This window comes from Umbelopsis ramanniana (genome assembly GCF_025399195.1).
Source record: "Umbelopsis ramanniana AG unplaced genomic scaffold K450scaffold_4, whole genome shotgun sequence".
NCBI classification, from domain to species: Eukaryota; Fungi; Mucoromycota; class Umbelopsidomycetes; order Umbelopsidales; family Umbelopsidaceae; genus Umbelopsis; species Umbelopsis ramanniana.
In genome coordinates, this window is record NW_026252090.1 from 340,275 (window position 1) to 352,723 (window position 12,449).

General features: G+C 43.4%; 4 protein-coding genes across 4 annotated transcripts; 3 read left to right on the forward strand and 1 right to left on the reverse strand.

Annotated features, from left to right (window-relative positions):
* Positions 1-63: 63 nt before the first annotated feature.
* K450DRAFT_222025 (uncharacterized protein) lies at positions 64-1,890 on the forward strand. The gene is made up of 4 exons (XM_051585830.1): positions 64-236; positions 298-580; positions 655-912; positions 1,089-1,890. Exons 2-4 carry the CDS (start codon positions 523-525, stop codon positions 1,766-1,768), a joined length of 996 nt encoding a protein of 331 aa, XP_051448627.1. The 5' UTR covers positions 64-236; positions 298-522; the 3' UTR covers positions 1,769-1,890.
* Positions 1,891-2,475: 585 nt separating this feature from the next.
* On the forward strand, positions 2,476-3,542 carry K450DRAFT_222027 (uncharacterized protein). Its single transcript, XM_051585831.1, has one exon. The coding sequence runs from the start codon at positions 2,510-2,512 to the stop codon at positions 3,338-3,340; it is 831 nt and encodes a 276-aa protein (XP_051448628.1). The 5' UTR covers positions 2,476-2,509; the 3' UTR covers positions 3,341-3,542.
* A 1,428-nt stretch (positions 3,543-4,970) lies between these two features.
* On the reverse strand, positions 4,971-10,643 carry K450DRAFT_222031 (uncharacterized protein). The gene is made up of 8 exons (XM_051585832.1): positions 9,980-10,643; positions 9,490-9,690; positions 9,183-9,408; positions 8,674-9,109; positions 8,141-8,597; positions 7,699-8,073; positions 5,458-7,618; positions 4,971-5,393 (listed from the first exon to the last, which is right to left on the reverse strand). The coding sequence occupies exons 1-8, from the start codon at positions 10,256-10,258 to the stop codon at positions 5,134-5,136; spliced, it is 4,395 nt and encodes a 1,464-aa protein (XP_051448629.1). The 5' UTR covers positions 10,259-10,643; the 3' UTR covers positions 4,971-5,133.
* Positions 10,644-10,661: 18 nt separating this feature from the next.
* On the forward strand, positions 10,662-12,068 carry K450DRAFT_222033 (uncharacterized protein). The gene is made up of 2 exons (XM_051585833.1): positions 10,662-10,989; positions 11,063-12,068. The coding sequence occupies exons 1-2, from the start codon at positions 10,803-10,805 to the stop codon at positions 11,956-11,958; spliced, it is 1,083 nt and encodes a 360-aa protein (XP_051448630.1). The 5' UTR covers positions 10,662-10,802; the 3' UTR covers positions 11,959-12,068.
* Positions 12,069-12,449: the final 381 nt, after the last annotated feature.

Here is a 12,449-nt window from a genome sequence, read left to right on the forward strand (position 1 = left end):
AGCTATACGCCAAAGATCAGCCGTATTATGATTAGGCACTATCATATTCGATCAGAAGATGGGAGCTTACAGAGGAATGGAAAGCAGATGAATAAAAAATAGCAAAGGGTGCCTGTATGCAAAGCTAACTATCAGGGTTTAAGATCAACTGAGTCTGTTTGGAACGTCGCAAGAAAACCACTGTCCAGCACATGAGCAACATTTAGTGCGCTTGAAGCGACTGACACGTGAAATTGATACGACAAAGTGAGCTGATACGTTTGATAATGAGCAAGTATGCCCTCTGGGATGGCTTACCATGATCAATACTTGGTAGATCGAACAATCTAAACGTCTTCATGTACAACTTCTTTATAGCTTACGTAAAGTTTTTTCTCAACGTTATTTATATCCCGACAGCAGGCCGCAAAGGTGTGAAAATGACTGTTCTTAAATTAATGGAGAATGGTGGACAAAGGAGACAAAATAAAAAGCACTTGACCCCTCCATCCTTCTGCTTCTTCTCCATTGGCACTCGTACTTATGGTTCTCACTACAAAACTCACTCAGATGCTGGGCATCGCTCACCCTATTGTCCAAGGTTTGTTGGTGCCTCTAACACTAAGCTTAAACCTCAAAATTATGATAGCGTTAACCGTACTTCCCCGCAATCAGGTGGCATGCAGTGGGTCGGTACCGCTGAAATGGCTTCAGCTGTCTCCAACGCTGGTGGTCTTGGTCTTTTGACTGGTTTGACCCAGCCTACTCCAGAAGCTTTGCGTAACGAGATTAGACGATGCAGAACCATGACCGACAAGCCTTTCGGTGTCAACCTCACTTTCCTTCCTGCCATCGTTCCTCCTCCCTATGCTGAATATGTGAAAGTCATCATCGAGGAAGGCATTAAGGTGGTTGAAACTGCTGGAAACAATCGTAAGTGTCCATCGATTGTTCATTAAGGGTTGGCTTGCTAGAGTGAAAAATATACATCAACAGCGGCATTTTAAAGAGCTTTAAGGCACAGTCATATGATTTTCTCCACAGTGTTGGGCACTCATTTTTAATTTGTTTCTAACTTTTCGCTTTTTTTATCATTCGCGTCTGTTTAGCTGGTGTTCATATTAAGGCTTTCAAGGACGCCGGCATCATTGTTATCCACAAGTGCACTGCTATCCGCCATGCTCTTTCTGCCCAAAAGCTCGGTGTTGATGTTGTCTCCGTCGATGGCTTCGAGTGTGCCGGTCACCCTGGTGAAGACGATGTAACTGGACTTATCCTTTTGGCAAAGGCCGCTAAAACCCTCAAAATCCCCTACATTGCTTCAGGTGGTTTTGGTGATGGCCGTGGATTGGCTGCTGCTTTGGCTCTCGGAGCTGAGGGTGTCAACATGGGTACTCGTTTCATGTGCACCCAGGAAAGTCCTATCCATGACAATGTTAAGCAAGCTATTGTTAAGGCTGATGAACGTAACACTGCTCTCGTGTTCCGCCCATTCCGCAACACGTCACGTATCTTCCGAAACTCGGTAGCTACTGAGGTTGTGTCCAAGGAAAAGAAGCCCAACGTCCAGTTCGAGGATGTTCGGGAGTTGGTCAGTGGCCAACGAGGACGTCAAGTCTACACTACGGGAGATCCCGAATACGGTGTTTGGACTGCTGGTCAAGTCATTGGCCTTATTGATGATATCCCAACATGTGATGAATTATGTTCACGCATGGTCCGTGATGCTGAAGAAATTATTACTAAACGTCTTGGCATCATGGTTCAACCTAGCAAGAGCAAGCTATAGACCATGTATACGTATTAAGAGGGGAGAGAGTGTAATTTTTTCATGTATAAAAGCAAATAGCTTGGGCCCCGTACATTCGGAGCCCAAGACTTGTTTGAAACACCAAAGACATTCCATCATTATTATCCATTAAAATCAATGATACTCCGGCAAAACATTACTTCTTTTATCCCATTTTCTTTTACCCAATCTGGAACCTCACGTCAGTCCAACATGAAACAAAAGACTACTTACTTTATTCTTTTTAGTAGATATCATCCTTTAGCTGTGGCTGAGCAACACTGAGAGAAGCAACACTGACTTTCAAAAGTGTAAAGCAAGCCAAGCCTTGGCAAGTACCTGCTTCGATCGTCATCGAATAGAACTGGGCTAGATTACACGCTTATCGGAGATGGAATGCGGATGATACGACAATGTTTACAATGATTAGGTCACGGGAAGCGTAAAATGGTGTTAATACGCTGTCAAAAATATAGACTGCCAAGACGTGTTTTTCGGAGGGCGATCCAACATATCTGGACGTGGCTTCTTATATAGAAATGTACGTAGTTGCGTGCTGTCCTGATCCAAAAATAAATTTTTTATCGTTTTCTCGGTGGTAAAAACAACTCAGTCAAAAAAGTGAGCCCAAAAATGGTTTACGTCACTCAGTTATAAAAAATTACTAGAGGTTAAAATATGGACGATCTTTTGCCTTTTTTTTTTTCGTACCTGCTTGGCTTTTAGATCAGTCTACGTTCCATGCGATTTGTCGTTCTTGCCTTCGTCTTGACGTCGACCATCGTCTACTACGCATATCTAGGTTATCTCTTAAACCTACCCAACCTGGGCCGACCGGTGGTATGGCAGAAATACTGCGACTCTCATACCCCAGACGCTACGCTAGATCCGGTCAATATCTTTGTGGGTGTATTGACCATGGACACCAAATTTGATAGACGACAGATGATTCGAGACACCTATTTAATGTACAAGCCAGATAATGTGATATTCAAGTTCGTTCTGGGCCGTCCACGCAATGACCCTGAAGTCATAGCCAAGCTTGAAGAGGAGTATCATAAATATGGCGACCTCATGTTTCTAGACATAAAAGAAAACATGAACGAAGGAAAGACATACGAATACTTTCGATATATGGCTGAGACTTATAACACCACAGGACTCGACTATGTGTTCAAAGCCGATGACGATTCTTACATTCGGCTGGACCGATTGGAACTGGACATGAGGAATCAGAAACGACAAATGCTCTACTGGGGCTACTTAGTCGGCGATACCTTTATGGGAGGTGAATGCTATGGTCTCTCATTCGACTTGGTACAGTGGGTCAGTACGTCGCAGACAGCTCAGAAATACAAATCTGGTCATGAGGATTCTCAGGTACAAAAATGGTTCAAGTGGGCCAGTATCGATAGCAGTGTGCATTATGCTCCAAGGAACTGTTATATATATGACGACCCTGAGTCAGACAGCGTCTACGCCAGACCATTAACCGCCGACGCTCGCACCATCGTTGTCCATAATCTCAAACGAAACGATAGATTTATGGCAATCCATCAGCAATTGCCTTAACCCCGCCTCCGCCCTCCCATCCAGTTCAGTCCGCGTCTAGCAAAGCTAAAAAAAATTATTTTACACCCCCAACCAACCTATCTTAATCTTTAAAGCAAAAAAGACAAGAGGTCAAACAACAACAAATCACTCTGTGGCGAGCATTCATATACCCCCAACCGTTTCCTTCTCTTTTGTTCCCTTTCTTCAGACTCTTTTTTTTTTTCCTTATATTTCTATTTCACACGAATGGGCTTTCCCAAAGGAAAGGGTAGGGTTGCCTCTGTGGTATCCGTAATTACTATCCAATCACCTGGTGCACCATATCTCGCTGTGTTACAATGTAAACATATAAAGCAATAGTAGACAATATTATGTTTTATTATGTGTTGCGCTAAATTTCTCTCTCTGCCCTCCCCTCGCTTATGTGGCAACGGTTAGAGAGGCATGCATGCATGCATATTTCTGATAGGAACACACTTACTGCTTTTCCGTTGATTGTTCAATTGCAAATTCTTCAACATCGCAAAGGAAACTTTATCGGAGTGAAAAAAAAACCTGACAGCTTGGGATAAAGGGGGTGGGTGTGCTTGGTACGGAGTAACAGCGCGCGCTTGCACATTAAGTCGGTCTCTGGCGGGAATACACCGTTGTGGGACACACACCAAGCTGTTAGAGAAAAATCCAGAGTCATGTTTGGAAGCTGAGCGGGGGTCAACTGCTTTGCATCCTTTGATTCTTTGTACTAGGTTGCAAACTTTAGCTGTCACTCAACTTAGACCAATGGAATCCCTTCTTTCCCCTGCCCTCCCTTAGCCACGAATTGAATCCACCCATGTTCAGCCAATTTTTTTTTAAACAACAGCTTGTCTTTCCTGGGGGGGGGGGAGAAGTGAGATTCCTGGCGAGAGAGCGACGGAAGGGCCGGAGTATAAAGCAACTCATTGGAATGTACGTACGGGCAGAACGCGCAGTAGGGAAACACAGACATATTCTTCCACATACTTTCACATTCTGGGATTTTAGAGTTAGATTTGAATTGCGGACAAAAAGCTGAGGATAACTCTATCGATACTGCTCAATTGAAACCAAACTTTTTCCGTGCCTCGTCTGGTTTTTCTTTCTCACTGCCCTTTCGGCGGCCTAAAGTCAGGGTGACTAGAGGCACACGTTGCCATTGCAATCATTGCATGAACCAACCGAGTAAGACATATATGTTATTCATGCTTCGGAAAGCGTTGCCCTTGCCATACACAAAATATTGGTAACGTGACAGCCGTTTTCCCAGGTATCCCACAACCTCCATACTATTGTGCAATTCAATCTACAGAGCAAACTCCGCCAATCGAAAAGTCATTATCACGCTAACTAATATCACCATTCATGAATGCTCTTTGAGCGACTGTGTGTTTGGAATAAATGGTCTGCAAGAGTAACTTTCTTTGTAACGCTAACGCTGCTTAGAACCTCTTGGAGGTTCGATGAGCTTTGTTTGATAGTAGCATTGACACATATCAAACACTTTCACACTGAATGTAAGTTAAAATAAACAAACATTAAGAAAAAATAAATATGTGCATAACGGTATGAAACCCATGCATTGCCCATCAATTTCGAATTGGTTGCTCGTGGCAACCGCTTATAGATGAAATAAAAACCCCCGGATTGGTTTGAACTGTACTGAATTTATTGAGAACAAAAATTATGTAACTTGAAAGTGGAGACTAATGACTGCATATGATACAAAGGAGAAAGGAGAGAAGGGTGATGGGACAAATGCAAGGAGGGAGGTATCGCAAGAAACGATAAGGGAGCTATACGAATAAAATAGACGACGGTTCAGGCAAGGCTGACCGTTCTGAAGTAGGTGATGTGCTAGACTTGTCACCCGAAGATTTACGCTTTTTCTTATCCTTGATTTGATCTTGCGAGAATTTTCGTTTCTTCTCTGACATCTCTGGAGAAAGGGGTGGTCGTAACTTCAGTCGAATGATATTGGGTGGTCGTCCAAGGGCCGGTTTAGTTGGCTCGGGAAGTTGGCTGAAATCCATCGATCTTCTCTTGGTCTCCAAGTCTATAGTGCAAAAGCCATAAATAAATTTGGGGTCATGTTCTGCTTTTCAATCCCTGAAACTTACATGCATCCAGCATACGAACTTGGCCGTACGGATAGGTCAAATGTCTGGAATGTGAGCAAGCAGGGCACATGTATTTGCCAATGCGGTCCACAACAGTTGATGACAGGTTAACACAGTCAAGATGGAACCAATCCTCACAGACATCGCACTGAATCATTGAATTATTCTTGGCATCACTAACTCTTCGTCGACATAAGCAGTAAACTTGTGAATCTTCAACTTCGTCTTTGGGTTGAGTGACTTTGGCGTGGTTGACATCATGATACGGAAGCCGTTGAAGAGAGGAATGTGATTGTAGTGGAGACTGCTGCTGTTGTCTAGCTATCGGTTCGTAAGAGGGATCGTCGTCATCATCAGACTCATTTTTGAAAGAGATCGACGTATCAGAAGATTTGCGGTTACGAGGATGCTGGCTGCTGCCCATCGGTTTCTTACCACCTCGAGGTCGATCAATGGACGTCTTTCGCCCAGCATTACTTAGCCTTTTACCAGTGGTTAACGCTGGCGGTGGAGATAACACACGCATCTTCTCGCTGAGGAACTCGGTTTCGTCTTGCAGATACACGTCAATGCCCATGAGTTTTCGTAAATAATTTCGAATATCAGGTACATCCTCGACACCCAATTGAGGTTTCGACCGACAGAAGTTTCGAACTTCTTCGCGGAATCGTGCCACTCGAGCTACAAGTGATTGCAAAATGGTGTATTCTGAAGTTGCAAACCAGCGTTGATCTGCTTCTTGCAGCAACTCTTCAAATTCCTCAAGATGAGGTCGATCACTGAAGGGAGCAGTAATGCTGCATACGGGACAGACATAGGATGTTTGTGCTTTGGCTTCTCGTCTCGATACTCGAACACAGTTTCCATGATACCATTCTCCACAGGTATCGCATTCAATCATTAATCCAGATTCCGACGAACGACAGATACAGAATACGTCTTGCGTAGTGGGGATGTCAGTTGGATGTGCTGGACTGAAGCTGTTATTACGATGAGCTGTGACTTGGATGGCATTGTTCTCAAGGTAAGTGAGAACCATCTCCATGGATCGAGCGCCTTGACTGTGTTCACTGACCGACATGACTTGCTTCAATTTGGCTCTCCATCTATCCATAAGGTACGTCTCTTCATGGAATAGATCTGCTCCTATGATGGTCATAGGGAGATAGTTGATCAGTTTCAAGATTTTGTTAAGGTCGCTCACAGGTGGCTTCCAGTCGGTCCTCAAGTCTTGCCGTGCTTGCAGCAGACTCTGCGCCAGCCGAGTTGCCTCATTGTACTGATTCAACAAATTCTGAGCTTTGTTTCGCAAGTCAACACTAATCACTCTTGCATTTTTGGCTGAATCTAAAACTTGATGCAAATCTTCTGGCTTGATCAAAGGTTGTTCCAAGATACTAGATGCTTGCTTGACCCATACAGAGGCTTCAGCTGCCCGTTCCTCAAGTGAAATCAATAGTTCGTTGTTGGCTGGAATATCGCACTCTCGGGCTTGGTCAATTAAGGATGTTACTTGATTATAGTCTTGGAACCGGTCAATATTGTCTCCAACAGTTCGCTTCCATTCCAATTGACCAGCAAGGACTTGCAAATGCGTGTATTCTATGGTATTTATATTGATGGTCGATCCAAGCTTTATGACATTCTGACATTCGCTGATTGTTGCTTTGGGGTTTTCGAGAACGTTATGGGCTCTAGTGGCAAAATCCTCCAACAAGTCTACATACTGTTGAAGCAAGGCGATTTCTGGAGCACTAAACGCCAGATCTTTGCTCTGCTGTAAAAGCCGCTTGATAGCGTCGTATGTAGGTCCACGCGCATACTCTAGAGATGATTGCTTATCATCGTGTTCCGACTTTCGCCACTTGGATTTGCGTACTAGGAAGCTGTTGGCTTCTTCTGACCACTTTTCGATTTGTTCCACATAATCTTTCAAAGTGAGTACTTCTTCAATGACAAGAGAGAGTTTTGCAGCTTCTTGTAGTAACGGTCGCAGCGTCTTGATCGATGGTGCCTGAGACTTCGACATGGTTTTGCGAAGCTTCTCAACCCAAGCCGAAGCTACTTGAGAGTTGTCTGTACATTTATAAACGAGTTGCTCAAGTTCTTCATCGGAGAATCGTAGCCTCAGTGTCTTTTGTTTGGTTTCACAGCTGCAGAGCTGATAAAACAGTGGAGATTCGTTTAAGTTATTTGTATGCAGCATTCATCCAAAAGCCTACTTTTAAGTAAAGAACGTACCTCTTCAAGATGATCCGCACATGCTACCTTTTCGGTACAGGTACAGGAGATTTGTGATAAGTAAGTAAATGCATTGCAGTGTACGCATTCAGTCTTTCCTTCAGGTCGGTCCTTGTCATCAATCACTTCTTTCAAGGAAGGATACTGCTTACGAGTGGCTGCACGATCGTTCAATTCACGATTACACATCTCCACTAGAGCTTCCTTAAGCCATGCCGCGTCATCAGCCTTTGCATCATTAAGAGCTGTGGTAACGAGTAGTTCATCATGAGAGAAACAAGGATGTCGCTTGTATTGCTTGTACCGTTTTGCACACTCTTGTCCGTAATCTACCCATTCGTATGGGGCAAAGTTGACAGCCTCACAAAAGTTGAACTACAGTCATAGATCGATTAGCATATCATAAAGCTGTTGAGTATGGTAACCAAGGAACTTTACTTACTCCGTGGTTAAAACCAGAGTGATAGGCTTGTGGGAAGGTGACGACAAATTGGCCGGGACGTTGGTCTACAACATAGCAGCGAACGCCTTCTTTCATGAGTGTTCCAGGGCTAAGCATAGTAACAAGTTGGAACAGCAAATCGGGTTGTTGCTCAAACAATTCTGGTACGGCTCTTCGCATGGCGTCTTCGAACTTTAGAGCATCAGCTCCAGGGATACCATACCAAGTCTTGGTTTCGCCCCAATGGTGATAGTTGATGGAGTAGGTGTAATGATCTTCATTGTGCCAGCAGAATGCAGAAAAGCACATGCCTACGTAAATCCATGGTACCATCATACCGGAAATATCAGATTTGATGTGGGTAAAAAGAGAGTCTGGCAACACTGGTATGACATTCAAATTCCAAGGGTTCTTCGAATATGGATTTTGAGGATGTCGTTCCATAGTTGGGAAACCGCTACAGAGAAGATGTATTAGTGTTAAATAAGATGAGGGAAAGCTTCTTTAAGCCTGTTTTGTTCATAGATCCATACCTTCCGTGTTGCGTGCTATGCAGATCAGCACCATATTCAACTTCGCATGATTCATGTGGGTTTTCAACCAGACGCCAAAATTCATCCTCGCAGTCTTCTTCAGTGACAGCTTTCGGATTCTTGACTTCTTTAGCAGCAAACCATTCTTCCTTAAATTTGTCACACTTCTGCTGGAACGAGTGCAACGAGTATTCTCCGCCATCTTCAAAGCCATAATCTTCTCCTGCGGCGGTCAAACACTTTACGCAGTACCATTCTGTTCGAGGAATGCTGTTAAGGGGTGGGTCAAGGCAGTACATGTGGTATCCTCTATCGCACCCGTCGCAGAGTAAGATTTCATCTTCGTTTTCGCCAATGTTGCAAATTTCGCATATTTCTCCTCTACCAGGTGAGGAAGAATCTCTCTCATTTTCATCATCGTCGTCCTCATTTGTTTCTGGTACAGATATGGAACGTTAAAGGAAAGGCCAATTGGAACATTTACTTTTTCAGGCATTTCTGTCTCGTACCTGCTTCTTTTTTCACACGCTTCATACCACCATCCTTGTTGATGGAAGATATAGCCTTATTGATTTCGTCGGCGCCTTTGAGTTTTGTTTGCTTTGAGAGCCATATCTCGTATGGGAGAATCACGCGATTATAGGCGGATTTCAAAGCATTGGACATAGAAGTACATTGCTTTCTAGTGTAACCAAGTAGACGACCTATTTCTGCCCATTTCTTTTGAGCTGTAACCTATAATAATCAGATGCCAGTATGTCAGTGCTCCATGTTTATCTGCTGTGGCCCAGCTCCCATAACAGGGGAAATATGTACCGTTTGGTAGCCACCTCTTTGTGCGACCTCCTTTTTGAGGCGAAAGAGATCAATAGGACGCTTATCAAGCTGAGGAATTTTGTGAACAGGGTGACCAGCTTGTCGATGAAACTTGTATAGTTGTTCCAAGTAGTTCAGGTTTGCACGAGTTTCACCTTCCATTGAGTTCAATTTCTGGATCCTGGTGCGAAATCGAAATATCTAATATAAACAAAAAATGGGTAAAGTATATCAGTAAAGAAATCAATGAAAACTGAGGGATGGAGTATCCAAGAGGTAATCGTGGTCTATGATACGTGAAATAGTTGGAAAAGTTGCGATTATAAAAAGTATGACGGTAGAGAGTGCAGTCGTCAAGGCGGAATTGCGATTTGTGGCATGTGGAAGATATTTGGTAGGTTGATGGAGGAAATTTGCAAAGTTTCCATGTAAAGTGTTGGGCAAACAAACGATCTATCGCCAAAGATCAGCTGAAATAAAAGTTGCTCACCTCTGTATCTAAACTGAATTCTGGAGACCAGCCCTTGGGAGGGACAATTTTGACAATGCCATAATCCTCAGCTTCAGCTCGGATACTTTGTATGTACTTGATAGGGTCGGTAAACTCCTTTGAAGTGGGATAATATGTTGGAGCTTCTTTCAATCCGAATATGCGAGGGCGAGTACGTGGTGTATGATCAGATGTTCTTTTCACAGTTGATAGGTCTAGAGGGGTTTGTGCGGTGCTGGATGGCTTGACCACACTTCTTGTATTCATGGATTTCATCATGATGTGAGAAGGGTTAACTACCACCAAAAAGACTAGAAAAAATTCGCTTTCGTGGGATGAACTAGTGTATCAAGTAGTCAATGGATGATTTTTTTTAGGATCTTGAAGTTTCAAAGGCGATGAGTCTCGCGGAAGAAGGTGAAAAAACAAGAAAAAAATGTCGATGTGCCCAGGATGTGTTGGCATGGTTTGCTCCAAAATGAACCGAGTCACACTTTTTTTTCAGGTCTCTCTTTCCCTGCCTTACCACCCTACCTCATTTTCATCAGACCGCTATATACAATATACTAGTATTCACAAAACAATTGTACGCAATGGCTCATAAAAATATGGAAGCAAGCCCCTCTCATTGAAAGAGCGTTAATAGCTTATTTAAATATTTTTATTATCCCAGAGCACAATTCACACGCAAAACCTTGGAATGGGAAAAAAAACCAGATAAAAATCTTGTCAGGCAGCACAGGTTTTATTTTCTCTCCCCACTTTTTAAAAACTCTGGCTTTACCTTTTTCCTCTTGTAACTCTCCTTTTCTTCACTCTTACAATGGTACCTTTAATGCCAGAGTTGAAGATATCGCTAGAGAATGATCGTTTAGTGCTGCACGGTTCTCCTTCTGAGTCCGCGGGCTGTGTTCTACGCGGGGTAGTTTCACTCAAAGCAATGGAGCAGTGCAAGTTTAAGAGCCTTCGACTCAAATTTAAAGGCGTGATGCATATTGAATGGAAAGAAGGTAACAACAAAATTGGCTGATGCTGATAACAGATTGATGTGCGTTATCTAATCTCCAACCTCTTGCCTCACAGGTCCTCAAGGTCATCAAAAAGAATTTAAAGAGGAACGCACTGTGATTGAGCACACGTGGTCATTCTTGGCATCTGGTCATAAGCAACACTCAGTGACGGCGGGAACACACACATGGCCATTTGAGCTTCCATTGGCGGGAAATCTGCCAGAGTCACTCCATATTGGCACCACCTATTATGTACATTACAAACTAAAAGCCATAGCCGAACGACCGGGAATTTTGTTCAGCCAAATTGCCGCACGGGCGCCAGTCTATGTTAGTCGGTATATTGCTTCGTCGGTTGTAGATGACTTTTTGGAGCCGATTCAAATTTCATCAGAATGGACTGACAAAGTTCGCTATGATATTGCTGTAGCTTCCAAAATATGCCACATTGGCGGCGTAGTTCCGGTTATACTGCGACTTATACCACTTAACCCCAAACTGCGAGTCCGCTACCTTTCCTTTACTTTCAAAGAATATACCACTTACAAAGCTCGGCCAGGGCATCAGAAAACTCGTGGTCGAGTGGTTCACCATCAGCGTAACGATCAATTGACTAAGATAGAGGAAGAAGAGGGCGTCTGCTGGTACAACACCGAAAACATCCCTGTTCCCGATACGCTTAGATGCGATTCATCTGGTGACGTTGTGAAAATTCGACACCGTATAAAATTTATTATGTCACTGGAAAATGAAGATGGTCATATTTCAGAGCTGCGCGCCGCACTGCCTGTTATAGTCGTTGCAGCTAACAACGAAGAATCCATTAATGTATTACCGACATACGAGAATTCATGGCAATCACTTCCGTATGACGAACATATTATGATCGAGATGCTTACTGCCGGTCGGACGCCGTCAGAACTAATAGCCCCACCGTCATATCAATCGCTTTCGACGCCGGTACGTTGAAGAGACCCTTCATGATCTAAACTGACGTCCGGTTGATCTAGTTTATTTGCATTTGAATATCGCATCACTCCATTATTCCACTTATTTATTGCTTATATTTTATTACATTTGTGAGAAACGCACTTTTTCTTTTTCTTTTTAACTCCAAAATAGCTACTTCATAGTACCAAAAGTTTGATCCTTGTGCTGTTACTACTTTTATATACATAAAAAATAGCTTCATTTACTCTCCTGGCTTTGATCATCTTGCGATGGCCATTTATCTTTGGCGCCTTTGAGTTGTGTATTGTTATCGAGCTCGCCTTCCATGTGCTTAGGAACTCCAGTGCCTTGGTATCGGCCTCTCAATTGGTCAGACGACGTGGTGCTTTTCATTTCGTTCTCCTGCCGGGCCTCACTAGTGACGCCTGTTCCAAAATCTCGGCCGCGATGTACTGTTGTTGATTTATCCATTGTATAGAGTGAAGGATGCAGGTTGAGTTGGAGTTTCT

Bases quoted from the DNA above. Each gene is read 5' to 3' on its own strand.
- K450DRAFT_222033 (XM_051585833.1), top strand. From the start codon at position 10,803: ATGGTACCTTTAATGCCAGAGTTGAAGATATCGCTAGAGAATGATCGT. The intron at 10,990-11,062 runs GTAACAACAAAA...CTTGCCTCACAG, and splicing joins GCATATTGAATGGAAAGAAG to GTCCTCAAGGTCATCAAAAA.
- K450DRAFT_222031 (XM_051585832.1), bottom strand. From the start codon at position 10,258: ATGATGAAATCCATGAATACAAGAAGTGTGGTCAAGCCATCCAGCACC. The intron at 9,691-9,979 runs GTGAGCAACTTT...TGTTTATATTAG, and splicing joins AATTCAGTTTAGATACAGAG to ATATTTCGATTTCGCACCAG. The intron at 5,394-5,457 runs GTAAGTTTCAGG...TTTGCACTATAG, and splicing joins AGTTCGTATGCTGGATGCAT to ACTTGGAGACCAAGAGAAGA.
- K450DRAFT_222025 (XM_051585830.1), top strand. From the start codon at position 523: ATGGTTCTCACTACAAAACTCACTCAGATGCTGGGCATCGCTCACCCT. The intron at 581-654 runs GTTTGTTGGTGC...CCCCGCAATCAG, and splicing joins CGCTCACCCTATTGTCCAAG to GTGGCATGCAGTGGGTCGGT. The intron at 913-1,088 runs GTAAGTGTCCAT...GCGTCTGTTTAG, and splicing joins TGAAACTGCTGGAAACAATC to CTGGTGTTCATATTAAGGCT.
- K450DRAFT_222027 (XM_051585831.1), top strand. From the start codon at position 2,510: ATGCGATTTGTCGTTCTTGCCTTCGTCTTGACGTCGACCATCGTCTAC.